Below are 14,983 nucleotides of genomic sequence, written 5' to 3'. Positions count from 1 at the left end.
CTAGCTTTAAAACCATATGTTGTATGGTAGTTGCTTTGCCTTTGTGACTCACTTCTCATGACAGAATAAAATAAAAACTCTGGGTGCCACTGAAATCTCTTATTACTGAAGTGATAGTACAGTATTTGGACTGTATCCTCTCCAATTGGAGAAGAGGCTGTTACGGTTATGTACGTACTAATGCCCGAGCATACAAAATAGGAAACTAAATGTCAAAAATGCTTCTCACAGATTCTGGTTTTCTTCATAAAGCAGCTTTTTTTTTGTATGGATGGACATTCAGTCGTATCATTCCCCCATCCCTCTCACAGACTTAATACAGCTCAAAAACAAGTTTACCATGTTGGTAAGAGCCAGGCTTGGTGCACTCCAAAAGTAAAAAACAGGATTACCCATTATTTTCCAGTCTGTGGGGTTTTGTTTTATATGCTACAGCATGGAGTATTTTGTGTTTCATTTAATCTGAAAGAGGATGTGGGAGCATTAATTGTTGTACACACAGAGATTTTTAAAGAAGCAACAACAGTTTTATATGACCTAGAAAAAATTATTTAGAATTTCAGTGTCAAGAAGGACTTTTGGACAAAGTGGCCTCGTAGTGCAAACGTGGTATGCGAACACTTCTCTGATCAAATCCATCTGGGTTATGGCAATCAGTCAACACCAGTTTTACCTGGACAGAAAGCAAAGCAAAGTAAGTTATTCATTGATCAAGACATGTTGAGTGTCATTATTTAGAGTACAGGGTTTTCCTACGAATCAGGCCCTCCAGGAAATATACGAGTATATGTTAGTCATTGATGTCCTAAAGGGGGAAAAAGTTCTTATCTGATTTGCAAACATCTCTCTTTATGGTCATTGGAAGTTATTCACACTCATTCCAGGTAGGCTGGTGTGAGGCTGTTGAAGGGCTTTGATTATATACAGGTTGTCCTTGCCACTGTTACTTGATCTTTGAGCAGAGAGGCAGTTATTTGACCTGCTTCATGCTAACTGCCTTTAAGAGCTGCAGAAAAGGAAATTCGCCATACATGTGAAATGTCTAAGATGTGCAGTGCCCTTTCTGCTCACACACACACACCATTTTCATTTTGAATTTCATATGGACAGTCAAGTTACTTTAGCAATCAGTGCCAATGAAATAAGCAAGTGGTGCAACGATGAGTGTTTAGTTCTTGGGCCAGAGTGTTCCGCTGTTTCTTTGTTTGGATACTTTGTTTGAGGTAACCTGGGGATAAACAGTTGTTCACTATTCTGTGCACACATTTCAATTGCCACAGGCAAAAATCCCCACTGCTAGAAGCTTGGATGATATTGCAATGGACCTGACGGAGATGGGAACACCAAAGGTTTCGAAGCTAGCTGCCTTGGAGACAAAGAATCAACTCATTATGGCTAGCAATGGCAGCTTAATATCTTCAGGTAAGAGGTCATGTTCCTAATACAGTAGTGCCTCGCTTAATGGGCGCCCCGTTTAACGACGAATCCGCATAGCAACGAAGATTTTGCAATCGCTTTTGCGATCGCATTGCGATGTTTTAAATGGGTAAAAATCGCTTTGCGATGATCGGTGCGCTGTTTCGTTTACCGATTATCGCATAGTGATTATTTTTAACAGCTGATTGGCAGTTCCAAAATGGCCGCCGGGTAAACAAAATGGCCGCTCGCTGTCTTTTCGCGCTGATTCCTCACTTACCGGGCAGCGAAAATGGCGGCAGTATGGAGGATTTTCGCTTAAAGGTGAGTTTTAAGCCCATAAAGGTAAAGGTAAAGGTTCCCCTCAACAATTTTTGTCCAGTCGTGTTCGACTCTAGGGGGCGGTGCTCATCCCCGTTTCCAAGCCATAGAGCCAGCGTTTTGTCCGAAGACAATCTTCCGTGGTCACATGGCCAGTGCGACTTAGACACGGAATGCTGTTACCTTCCCACCGAGGTGGTCCCTATTTATCTACTTGCATTTGCATGCTTTCGAATTGCTAGGTTGGCAGGAGCTGGGACAAGTGACGGGGGCTCACTCCGTTACGTGGATTCGATCTTACGACTGCTGGTCCTCTGACCTTGCGGCACAGAGGCTTCTGTGGTTTAACCCGCAGCGCCACCATGTCCCCTGAACTGAATTCTAGGCTGAAACATTTCTTTCTACTGCATTTGAGAGAGTTGCAACCCTTTGCAACCTTGTCCCTCCATAGACCTGAGAGCCATCATATTCCATTATGTAAGTATCTGATCCCTGCACTTGTTTTAGCCCCCAAACTATTTTTGAGAAAGTGAATGGTGCTTCCTGCAACTAATCTTAAGGTGTTGGCTCCTGGCCCCTCTAATCTTGGCCATGTTTGGCACAGATGCTTATACTACTTGCAATGAACTTATTTAAAAGATAGTAGAAAGGGGAATCCTAATACAAGTGGAAGGACCAATAGGTTGAATTTGAGCAATACCTGATATCCCTTTTTTTGTATTTTCCTTGAATTCCTTTTCAAGCCACTGAATTTGTGCAAGTTTTGCATATTAAAATAGAATTAGTGCATGCCTGTGTACCTCAGTTGAATATAGAGGTAATCCCCTAAATTTCACTGTGAGACCATTGTGATCCACTTCATAAAACATAGCTTCAAACTTACAGAAGATGCATGATCATTCCCAGTGGTTTAAGGTCAAAGAAAGAAATGGAATGAAAATTAGTGTTACTATCATCACAAGCAGGGCGTGTCAATAAAATGACACTATAAAGATTTTTCAGGATTTGTAGGCATTCCATTCTCTCCACACACCCCATTGTGCTATTTTGGGAGTTCCCAGCTGTTCGCTTTCTTTTCTCTTTTTTTTTTTTTTTTTTTTTAAGTCTTATTTTTGCAAACTTCTGGAGCTTCACCACACCTGGTGATGCCTCTTTCCTTTCTGTGGGTGATTGATGCTGTTTAAGTTGCAAAAGAAACAGCACTCAAAGTCAGAACATCAGAAATAAAGGGAATGATTTGCTCTTACAGGCTCTCAGGATTTAGAGGTCAGTGAAGAACAGAAGAAAGAGAAAATCTTGGAGCTGAGAAAGAAGGAAAAGCTTTTGCAGGAGAAACTTCTGCAGAAGGTCGAGGAGCTGAAAAAGATCTGCCTGCGGGAGGCGGTAAGGCTCTTTTCATGCTTAACTTCAAGACATGTGTGAATGTATTACAGCTTATTCATTCTAATGTTCCTAATGAGCTTTTCTCCCATTTGGCAGGAAATAACTGGGAAAGTGCCAAAAGAATATCCTCTGAACACAGGAGAGAAACCTCCTCAGGTCAGAAGGCGTGTAGGCACAGCGTTCAAATTGGATGACAGCCTACTTCCCAGCGAGGAGGTAAAGGCAACGGGAGGTTTTGTTGGCATCGAGAAACCTACACAGGGTGCCTCTTCAAATGCTGAGGCTTATGTTAGCTTCGGAATTGATACCTTTTGCTTTTTTAAGTTTTTCAGCAGGTCAGTGAGAGGAGATTCCAAACCAGCAAGTTGTTGGAAATATGTACAGGCATGTTCTGAAGCAAAGATTATGCCTCTCTTAAATTATTTATGTGTTGGATTCAGCCCTGACGTAATGGCTTTAAAAGCTATCTGGTCTCAGGCAATGGCCTGATTCAGCTTCATTTAAACTACTGGGAATTTTGGCCTGCAGTTTCAGTGAAGCTTGTAATGCACAGGAGTATCTTTAGCAGAGTTTCTTCTTTGCAGTGACATTGTGGCTTAGAAATTGTGTTCTGTTTACCTCACTGAGGAAACAGAGTGTGTGTTGGTAGGCCCCATTCTGTATGTTCAGGTTCACTGGCTGTGGTTTGAGTGAGTGCCTTGTTTTTCTTTTTAAATCCTTTGTTACTTTTCAGGCCTTTTCAGAAAAAAAGAAAGGAAAAAGGTTACTTTTCAAATTCTACCATTTTCGTTTGCTTTGAAATGAAGTTCGTCATTATTTACTGGGTCCCATTGTGGGGCTGACTCATAGCTAATGTGGGGGACAACACTGGGAGAGGACAAGTTTAAGTAGCGATATGCTTTTGTGGCATCGTGGTTGGACAGCTTTAATTTAATATGCCACTTTTCTCCCTATAGGGCAGGAGTCCCCAACCCCTGATCCACGGCCCGGTGCCGGTCCGTGGGCTTCACAGGACTGGCCCGAGGAGACAGAGCTCCCAGGCCCCCTGCACACATGCATGGTGGGTGGGTGTGCTTGTGCACATGCACGGATGAGCGGGCGCATTTGTGGGTGGGCATGGCACATTTGCGTGTGGGCATGCTGTGCTCGTGGGTGAGCATGGTCCACTTGCACGCATGCAGACCCCACTCGCCTACAAGTGCGCCATGCCCATCTGCGCATGCGTGTGAGTGTGCCACATCAACCAGTGAGTGCATCCCCCGCTCAACCACACATGCATGCAAACACACCATGCCCACCTCCAAGCGTGCCATGCCCATCTGTGAACGTGCCACACCCACCTGCGAGCGCAGGGAGTGCCCCCGCCCCACCAAAGCCATCTGTGGTTCCAAAAAGGTTGGGGACCACTACTATAGGGGACTCAAGACAGCTCACAATAAATTAAAGCAGTAAACACAGTTAAAAAGAGAGTAAAACATAACATGAAACCAATTGCATAAATAATATTAAAACCATTATATAAAGAACACTTTAAAATACCAACCTATATTAAAAAACACTTTAAAACACCACCCCATTAGTAAATACAGCATTCTATAATGCCCGCATTTCATGAAAGAGTGCATTCCATTACCTGGGAGCAGCCCCTGAAAAGGACATCTTCAATTTTATAATTGTATAGATCTTCCCTACCTGCAATAATAAATATAATTGTATAGATCTTCCCTACCGTGTGGGTTTTTTCTCGCCTATGGAGACAAATCCAGATGCATTATGTTCATTTTTCAAACATCTGCCCGTGTTTCACTAAAGTAAGTTTGTGAGCACTTTAGAAGTTCATGCAGGAGGTAGGGGTTTGTGTGTGTGTGTGTGTATTTGCACATTTCAAAAATATATTCATTGTTGAATAGACTTTTTTTTCTGTCATGGAATTTCTCAGAGGCTTGGGAATGTACACATTTACAGCTGTGGATTGCATTGGATTCGGTCCTGAATGTGTGGAATCTGGTGCAATTATTAAACAACACAGAGAGAGTTCAACAGAGCAGATTTTAACTTATCTCCATGCTTGGAATTAGCCCTACCACTTATGGTTACTTTATGTACACACCCTTCCCTCCAGCAGGGAAGCAGAAGTGATTCATATGCTGCTGAGAGTGTACGTGGATGATCCTAAGAGAAGCTCCAAAAACGGATTTACAAGCCCTTTTGCTATAAAAGAGTTCTCTCTCCGTCACAATTATTTCCCCTGTTCTGAAGGATCCCCATCAAGATCCCCATACCTTTGTATTCCTAAAACTGCTATGTCCCACCAGGGACACAGGGGGGTAACATTTTTCTCAAATGCATGCATTCCATTTGAGTGGCCCATCTATGTTAAGCACTTTTTTTGGAAGCTTGGAGATAGGAAGGGGGGAAATTGTGATGATCAGTCCAAATAATTGTATTCATTACATGGATAGTCTTCTGCTTAAGGGCTTAGAAAATGACTATATGAAGTAGGTTCCCAGCCCCCAAACAAGATATGCTAAAAGTGTTAATGAAATGGCTGTTCTTTGGGTTTTCTAGCTTTAGCCAAGTGCAGCCCCCCCCTCACTCTCTCTCTCTCTCTCTCTCTCTCTCTCTCTCTCTCTCTCTCTCTCTGTGTGTGTGTGTGTGTGTGTGAGAGAGAGAGAGAGAGAGAGAGATGAGAGGAACTTCAGGACATCCAAGGTGATTGCAGCATTATGATTATTCTGTTTGAGAAAGATGCAATGTATTTTGGTTCTTGTGTTACATCTTGCTACATTTATAACCCATATTTCCTCGGATGACCAGAGGGTGATGGTATACAAAGCTCTACTCCTCTCTGCTTTATTCTCACAATATCCCTGAGAAGTTGATCAGGCTGACTGTGATTAGAATGTGGATCTTCTTAGTCCAGTGGCTTAACCATTACCCCATGCTGACTTCATGTGTTATTAGAGTACCTTTCTATATTTCAAAACCAACTTAAGAGGATAGCTGCCTTTTACTTTACTAGTGGCTTTGGGACAGTTGACACCTCTCAGCCAATAGGATCCTATTCCCTTCAGTGGGATAAGCACACAGTGAGGTCCTTTTGTATATTACTGTAAAAGTCTTCGGGGGGGGGGAGAATCCCTAGTCGTTAACAAGACACTGCTTTATAATTTTTGTTTATGCCTACTTTCATCTCTAATCTTCATAGTTGTTTACAAACTTTGACTAAGAAAGCCTCCAGCATTATCCTACCGGAGCCTTCAGAAAATTCAGGAGGTTTACGTAGGCTTAAATAATAAATTAGCATTTGCTGTGTCTGCTGGACCAAACTATAGTGGAATTGTTACTGGTTTTGTCCCAGTCTTAAACACTTTTTTTTCTTTGTATAGGATCCAGCTCTTCAGGAGCTAGAGAGCAACTTTTTCATACAGCAAAAGCTGGTAGAAGCAGCAAAGAAGCTCGCTGGCGAGCCAGACCTGTGCAAAAATGTGAAAAAGAAGAGAAAGCACGATTACACAGAAGCACTGAAAAAGCTGCAAGAGATTGAAAACTCTATTAATGAATACAGGATTAAGTGCGGGAAGAAGCCTACACAGAAGTCAACCCTGACCTTACCAGGTATCAGATGTTATCCAGTGTTCTAATGAAGCAGGGACTGACGGGGGTGGATGCAGTCTCTCCTTTTTTAACTGTTTGGAGTATAATTTTTGCATGAAAAAAATTGCATTTTGATTCAGTCCACAGCCAGGCAAAGTTCGGTCCTACCAAGGAGAAATAGTATGCCCTTGCCTCATGGGTTTGGCACAGCCTGATGCTTACCTGTAATCTCACTGCCATGTTTTTATGTAAGCTGTGAGGAGAATACAGGCAAAGCGCTGCACAAGAACAGGCATGTTCAAGGGAGAAAGCAAAGCACGTTGAAGGGCTGGCTGCATCCTTCTAGTCAAGGCTACTGTGGTACCTTGTTCTGTTAAGCCTCAGAGCTTATTTGAGCAGAGTGACTGCCATGGGTGATTTTGTAGCTAGTCACGGGCTCTTATGATTCAAATGCTCAATTAAAGGAAGGCTTCCTCCCTTATCCAGGATGCCTGCCCACTTGCTAGGCTTTAATGAGAAAAAAGCTAGCCGTGAGAAAAGGAAAAGAAGTGTGTATGGGGGCGTGTGTGTGTGTGTGTGTGTGTGTGTGTGTCCGTGTTCAAATGCCCAACAAAATGATAAGAATGAAGTATCCAGTTTAAGAGCTTATAAAGTAATGCAATGAGGAAGACTTCAGTGAGGAAGTATATATGCTAGAGATTTATTGTAGAAGAAAAGTTTTAAGATGCACGTAAATACTGTAGCTCTTCAAGAGTTGTCCTTATGATGCTCAGTGAAACTTCTGCCATTAAAGAGAGACAACCAAAGGTCTATTCATATATCCTGTCACTCTATTGGTATGTCCATTAGAAAGGGTAGGGGCATCCTTCCCTGGCACCCATCAAACTATATTTTAACAGAGGCTGGAAATGTTACTCTTTTTTTAACTACACAACTCCCAGTCCTAGGATTGATGTAGTATCCTGAACCTTTTAGTCCCTGTTCTTTCAAATCTTTCCCAAATGTGAGTGCAGCAGTGTTGAGAATTTTGATGATAATGTGTATTCTCATAACATCTGCAGAGTAAGGAGATATTGGTTATCAGAGATACTTATAACACTAAGCTCTGGGGACTTTCTGAGTAGCAGATAACGGCTGTAACATAATCCCCCACCTTCTTCAGGTTTCCCTCTTGCCTCTGAGCTTAGTTGCAGTCATCACAGTACCAGGGAGAAAAACAGATTTTCCCAGGAGCAGTATTTTGTTTTACTTGTGTCAGGTTTTCTCGGCCAGAGAACCCTGCACTAACCATTTAGCCATACTAAACTGACTTTCCTGTTGTGGCTAAAATCAAGGAGTGACAAATGTACTGATAGCTGAGGAAATCTTTCTGCCTGGTATTCTCCCAACACCTTAGTCAACTTTGATCAAGCAGTGTGATTCTAGGAAGTCACCAAAAATTCCAGAAGGTTAACCACTTTAACATTTCCCCAAACATTTACAAAGATAATAACTTTCCTTCGCTCAACTGAAACCATTCCTCCTAATTAACTCTGGTCTAAGAAGTAAGCTCAGTCCACCCTCGGAAGTTTTCATTGTCACAGATATAAGGCACAGGTGGTTGTTTCCTTCCAATCAACAGTGGTAACTTTCTCCTCCTCCTGGTCAGCTCCTCTGAGGAATTAATGCAAGGCCTGGTGTTCTAGAAGAGCAACAGAAACTATGAACTCTTGTTTCCCCATCTCTTGACACCATGTATGTGTGCTGGATAGCTCAGTGAGGTAGTGAGCTGTGGAGCTAAAAGTTGGGAGTTTGATTTCCCACTGTGCCAGAGTAGAGCCAGCTCTACTTTGGCCTTGGGCAAGCTGCACAGACCCAGAATGTCCCCAGAAGAAGGGGACGGTAGACCACTTCTGAGTACTTTGTACAGTGGTACCTCGACTTAAGAACTTAATCCATATTGGGACTCTGTTCTTAAGTCGAAACATTCTTAGGTCGAAGCACCATTTCCCATAGGAATGCATTGAAAACCATTTAATCTGTACCTACCACTAGAGGGCAGTTTTTTTCTTCTTTTGACCTAAGGTGAACTTAGGTCAAAAAAAGGGCAGGAAAAATGTGTTTTTTCTCTCTTTTTTTGGTTCTTAAGTTGAGGCTCCTTTCTCAAGTCGAAGCAATTTTTGTGAATGGAGCCGTTCTTAACTCAGATCGTTCTTATGTAGGAATGTTCTCAAGTCGAAGTACCACAATAGTTAGAAAAGCTTGAAAAATGTTGCTGTAAATCAGAACTCATTTTATGGCATGAAATTATTATTATGCAGCTTCAGCATTTTGTCTCCATGTCTTAAACCAAATACAAATTTTAACTGTCAAAAGACTACTATAATAATAAACCAGAGACCAAGCTACAAGTAATTTTTGTTTTTAATCTGTCTACTCACCTACCTAACCACCCACCTACCATCTCGTCTTTTTGTGATAACCATAGATGACATTCTGTAGGCCCTATGTTTTCAGATGCTATACTCTGAACTGTGTTGGTAACCAATGCAGAGTCATTTACTTCACTTGCTGTAAACAACCCAGTGCTAGGTAGACATATAAGAGGAAGAAGAAATGAAAATAGATAACGTATGACTGGTTGGACCAGAGAGGGTGTCTGCATTTTGAGAAATGTTGAAATGTGTGGAGGAGAGCTCCCTGAATGACTCAGGTGTTGGGAAACAAGCTGGTACAGAGAGAAACATAAGCAGTTTGGTTTAGTTCAGCTCACCAAAATGGAGGCTAAGGGGATTAGAGTGATTATAGTATTCCAGCACCTTCATGTGGAGAAAATGACTAGATAACAAAAATGGGCTCTAGAGAGGAAAGCATGAGAAGTGCCAATAACTGTCAGTGAAAGCAGGGCAGTGTGTAACAAACCTGTCAGTATGGATGCCAACACAAGAGCAAATTTAAAAGCAGTACACCACTGAGAAGCCAGTTTCATTTGCCTTTGACTGTGGAGCTGTTGCCTACAGCTTTATACTGGCATCCCTCTGGACCAAGGAATTTGGATAACGGCTCCATGTTAACACCGGTGTTGCTGCTTTTTTGACATGAGATTGGCCTCAAGTCACCCTGTGCTAGCCCGTCTCTGATTTTAAAGCTATAGTTTCTGTCTCACCCCGTAGTCTGTTCGTAGAGCACCAGTTCAGAGTAGCGTTGGCATGGCTTCAGACAAAGTAATGCACATGTTTTGAGTATTTTAAAACATGGTGGCATTCCTCTGAAGTCCTAGGTTTTCTATATCTTGTCATACTAACATAAGGATTGATTCTAGCAAGTGAATGGATTGTGACAAGTTGGACAGAGTGCTGACCCGACAGACTTTTAGTCTGACTCAGCGGGGCTCTTTGTACGTTCTTAAGGATTTTTTTTAGCCTTTTGTTTCTGTCCATTTTCTTGGCAAAGATACTGGAGTGGCTTCCAGGTGGATCGCGTTTAGTCAGACCTCTCCACTATGACTTTCTGTCTTGTGTGTCTATGTATGGCCTAGTCCATAGCTTCTCTGAATTACTCAAGCCCCCTCGCCACAACAAGGCAACAATCCATGAAAACCAGAGAGATCCAGAAAAACATTCTACTTCTGCTTCATTGTCTATGCAAAAGCCTTTGACTGTGTGGACCACAACAAACTATGGAAACTTCTTAAAGAAAGGGGAGTGCCTGACCACCTTACCTACCTCCTGAGAAATCTACATGTGGGACAGGAAGCAACAGTTAGAATGGGATATGGAACAACTGATTGGTTCAAAATTGGGAAAGGAGTACGACAAGGCTGTATATTGTCTCCCTGCTTATTTAACTGATATGTAGAATACATCATGCGAAAGGCAGGACTGGATGAATCCCAAGCCGGAATTAAGATTGCCGGAAGAAATACCAACAACCTCCGATATGCAGATGATACCACTCTGATGGCAGAAAGTGAGGGGAGATTAAAGAACCTCTTAATGAGGGTGAAAGAGGAGAGTGCAAAAAAAAATGGTCTGAAGCTCAACATCAAAAAAGGAAGATCATGGCCACTGGTCTCATCACCTCCTGGCAAATAGAAGGGAAAGATATGGAGGCAGTGACAGATTTCACTTTCTTGGGCTCCATGATCACTGCAGATGGTGACAGCAGCCACGAAATCAAAAGGCACCTGCTTCTTGGGAGGAAAGCGATGACAAACCTAGATAGCATCTTAAAAAGCAAAATCATCTTGCCGACAAAGGTCCACATAGTCAAATCTATGTTTTTTTCCGTAGTAATGTATGGAAGTGAGAGCTGGACCGTAAAGAAAACTGACCACCGAAGAATGGATGCTTTTGAATTGTGGTGCTGGAGGAGACTCTTGAGAGTCCCCTGGACTGCAAGGAGAACAAACCTATCAATTTTGATGGAAATCAACCCTGAGTGTTCACTGGAAGGACAGACCCTGAAGCTGAGGCTCCAATACTGTGGCCATCTCATGAGAAGAGAATACTCCCAGGAAATAAAATATACTGATTTATTTTGTTTGCTTTCCATCTTACAGAATTTTTAAATTGTGTAAAAAATCCTTTTTAATATGGCTCTTGTATTTTGCATTTTGTGTTGTAAGCCGCCTAGAGTGGTCGCAGTTGACCAGATAGGCGGGGTATAAATGGAATAAATAAAATACATAATAAATAAATAAATAAATAGGAAAAGATCCTGATTTTGGGAAAGTGTGAAGGCAAGAGAAGGGGATGATAGAGGACAAGATGGTTGGACAGTGTAATTGAAGCTACCAACATGAATTTGACTCAACTCCGGGAGGCAGCGGAAGATAGGAGGGCCAGGCGTGCTCTGGTCCATGGGGTCAGGAAGAGTCGGACACGACTTAACGACTGAACAACAACAACAAGGATTTTTTTTAATGCACCATTAAGTCGATTCCAACTTCTGGTGACCCTTACCAGGGCTTTTTAGGTAGAGAGAGTACTCAGAAATGGTTTACCATTCTCTTCTGGGACTGTGCCGCTTGCCCATGGCCACAAAGATTGACTCTTTTTCCTGGGCATATAGTGGGAGATCAGACTCCCAACCACTGGCTCTGCAGCCAGATACTCAATTTAAGATTAGTGGTTATTTCTTGTTACCCTTTGCGGTGTTTTTTCCAACCACAACTACAAAGAGATTTTAATTTCAGAATTTAGCTACTTTGTCAGAGCTTCTCCTGATAAGACCAGGGGTACTAGTCATCCTTCTTGTGCCTGTGTCTGTCTTCCACCCTCAAGAGGAATCTTTCAGCTCGGCTGTTTCACCAGCTGTGAATTCCTTGATATTGTGACTCACTGACATAGCAATTGCAATGTTAAAACACTACGATGACTACATAGGAAGGTTCTGAATTTGGAATAGATTACTCAAACCTGTCGGTAGTAGTCTGTTTATTGCAAAAAAGTCAGGAGTGCAAAAACAACTTTGAATTATGGACAAGGTAGAGAAAGGAAGAGAGAGAAAAGCCATAATCAAACAACATGTCACAGTGACCAAAATCCTGTTCATAGATCATTCTAAAGTAGGCACATTGAATCAAGGGGGTTTAATGAGTCAACCTTTCTGTAGGTTCTGTTGATTCAAATGGGCCTACTGTGCTAAAATAAATAATATCATCAGATCCCCATTGGTTCACACCTACTCTAGTGTGATTTATGACACTAGATTAATAGGATTTTATGGGAGCCTCATTATCAACCTGAAAACAACCAATATGGAAAGAAAAGGTTGTTCTAGAAAGTTGAAGCTTTACTTTCTGGTATACCAGTAAATGTCACATCTATGTGCTTTAAAAAGAACTATGATACAGTTATGAGTAGAATGTAGCAACTATGGTCTCTGTTTACCCTAGTAATAGGAGATTAAATATGTGCTTGGCAGCCATAGTTACAGTCCTGTCAGTGTTCCTTGGTACAGGTGACTACAAAGACAGCTCTGGTCCTGAGCATTGCAGAGCTTCACACTTGTGCAGTGTGGCAAATGTTCTATGTGTGGCCCAGAATCAATAGATACTATTATGATGCAGAAAAGAATGTTAAGAATTACCAACAGCTGACTTGCATGACATTATACTGTTAAGATATTATTGACTACTTAAATTATCTTACCATGCTAGAGAATCCTTTATTTTGCTTGGCGGTCCAGTTCTCAAAATGCTGGTTCTACATTTATTTGGTTTTGCTTACTTTTAAATAGTAGATTTTCATTTTTGTTTGTTAATTACTGGCCTTGTTAATTTTGTTTACCTTCACTATGCTCTAACGCATTAGAGTGTATATATCTGAATGATGGATATATCCAATCCAGCATCTGAGCCCAGTATACAAAATTCCAAATGAAATATTGCAGTTCTGAAAGATCTGTTCTCTTTTCCCGCAGAGGACATCATCCCCTCTGAGAGCAGCTCTTTGTCTGACACAACAACATTTGAAGATGGTACGTGACTTTTCCTTTTCAGTTCAAACTCGCAGTGTAAAATCTTACATTCAATGTTCCTAGGTGTCTGTCTATTCTCAGACAGGGGCCTAAGGTGAAAGATGTATCTTGTGTACAAAGAGATACCTTATCCTAAACAGAACAAAAAGAAAACTCAACAGACATGTAAATTATATAATAAAGGATAATGAAGGTTGATCACCTAGAGAAATCAAAACAGAAAGCAAAGTGTGGTGCTGACATACTGCCCCACAAGCGCTTAAATCACTCTCTCTGCGGTTTACAATTAATTATGCTGACTATGCATTGCTCCTCGTCCCAGAGGGTGGGTACTCAATTTACTGACCTTGGAAGGATGGAAGGTTGAGTCAACCTTAAACTGGCGACCTGTGTCCAGGTTCAAACTCAGATTGGAGTAGAGCCTTCATTGCCTTACTGCAGTTCAACCACTGCACCATGAGAAACTGAAGCAAACGAAGATCCATGCTTTCCTTTCCCTGCACTCGGTGGTGTAGCCCCAAAGTCTTTCTGTAGAGTTGACAGCACATTCTGTACAATGTGTGATAGGACAGAGGGAGCTGCAAGGAAGAGGAGGAAGTGAACTTCCCTGAGTTAGCCTATCTTTGATTTACACGTGTGTACTCTTGCTTCGTTAGGACAATTATGCCCGTAATTTAAAATAAAGGCCAGTGAAGTATATCACATTTGTTATGCCCCAGAAAGCATATTTATTTTTGTTACAAGAAGAAACAGAAGGGAATTTTTTTTTTAAACCAAAGGTTCTGATGAAAATTTGCCAAGGCCATGTCTAGGTTGGATTGTTTTTACCTTCTTTTTGCTGGTTAGGGGCTTTTTCCCCCCATGCCCTCTCCTTCCTTACCATTTCTGACAGTATTTTGTAAACCTTTTTAATAATTATTCAGACAGTGACTGGTCAGAACCTCCAAGAGATTCTGAATAAAAACCAGCTGGAGTGTTTTGGTGAACCTAGATTTTCTTGAACTGGGGGACTGAATTTGGATTAAAGTATTACTTAAAGGGCCAGCAGAAGAGTCAGAGCAAAGAACTTGAACTCGGATCAACACTGAATTCTGGTTTAGGATGGCTGTAGAGGCTCAACATATTCAAACTCACAATGCAGGGGTTCCCAAAGTATGCCGTAGCACCCTGTGGCCCTTGTGGCATCCCACGATTCTCTGATGCACCTCCAAGCCAGCCAAGAGCAACACGGAATCTTCTCTCTGTTTTTTTTTAATTTTTATTTTAATTTTAATTTTTTTGCTGAGCCAGCAGTGCTGCTGCTGTACTTCCAGCTTCAATTCCATCTCCTTTGGGCTTCTTTGCTTCCTGCTCTTCCCCATACCCTGCTTAGGGGATCTGCAAGCCCAGCTGCTTACACATTGCCACTTTAAAGTCTAGATGCAACTTTTTTCAAGCTTAATAATATATTTTCAGCTCAGGAGTAAGGGGATAAAACAGCTAAATTGAAGACAGCTAAATTTCACACACATTTGCTTTATTGATTATTTTGTCCATTGTGTATAACACAAGGAAAAGATCAATTGTGTTCCTCTGTTACCACCGTTGTTGCCTGAAACTTTGAACTGCACTGTGCTAGGATTGTAATTTTAAGTTCTGCCTTAGCCAAATTGTGGGGGGTTTCCCTTGTTTAACTGATGCTTCAGTTGAAATATGGCAGCAGAATTAAAGAGAAAAAAATGTTTTTTAAAGAACAAAGTATTGTGGCAGTTTAAAGACTAACAAATTTGTTTTGAGGATGAATATTCATGATCAAAATCCGCAT

General features: G+C 41.6%; 1 protein-coding gene across 4 annotated transcripts in view; it reads left to right on the top strand.

Annotated features, from left to right (window-relative positions):
- The window catches only part of FRMD4B (FERM domain containing 4B), a 268,223-nt gene that overhangs the window by 238,387 nt on the left and 14,853 nt on the right, over positions 1 to 14,983 (top strand). For all 4 annotated transcript variants that reach the window (XM_072989416.2, XM_072989417.2, XM_072989415.2 and 1 more), the window contains 6 exons: positions 556 to 694; positions 1,281 to 1,422; positions 2,987 to 3,120; positions 3,217 to 3,336; positions 6,510 to 6,738; positions 13,123 to 13,179. In XM_072989416.2, the coding sequence (XP_072845517.2) occupies positions 556 to 694; positions 1,281 to 1,422; positions 2,987 to 3,120; positions 3,217 to 3,336; positions 6,510 to 6,738; positions 13,123 to 13,179 (821 nt within the window). The remainder of the gene's footprint in view (positions 1 to 555; positions 695 to 1,280; positions 1,423 to 2,986; positions 3,121 to 3,216; positions 3,337 to 6,509; positions 6,739 to 13,122; positions 13,180 to 14,983) is intronic.

This window comes from Pogona vitticeps, chromosome 2, assembly GCF_051106095.1.
Source record: "Pogona vitticeps strain Pit_001003342236 chromosome 2, PviZW2.1, whole genome shotgun sequence".
In the NCBI taxonomy this organism is placed as follows: domain Eukaryota; kingdom Metazoa; phylum Chordata; class Lepidosauria; order Squamata; family Agamidae; genus Pogona; species Pogona vitticeps.
The sequence above is the reverse complement of the archived record's forward strand: the minus strand, read 5'-3'. Positions and strand labels throughout refer to the sequence as shown.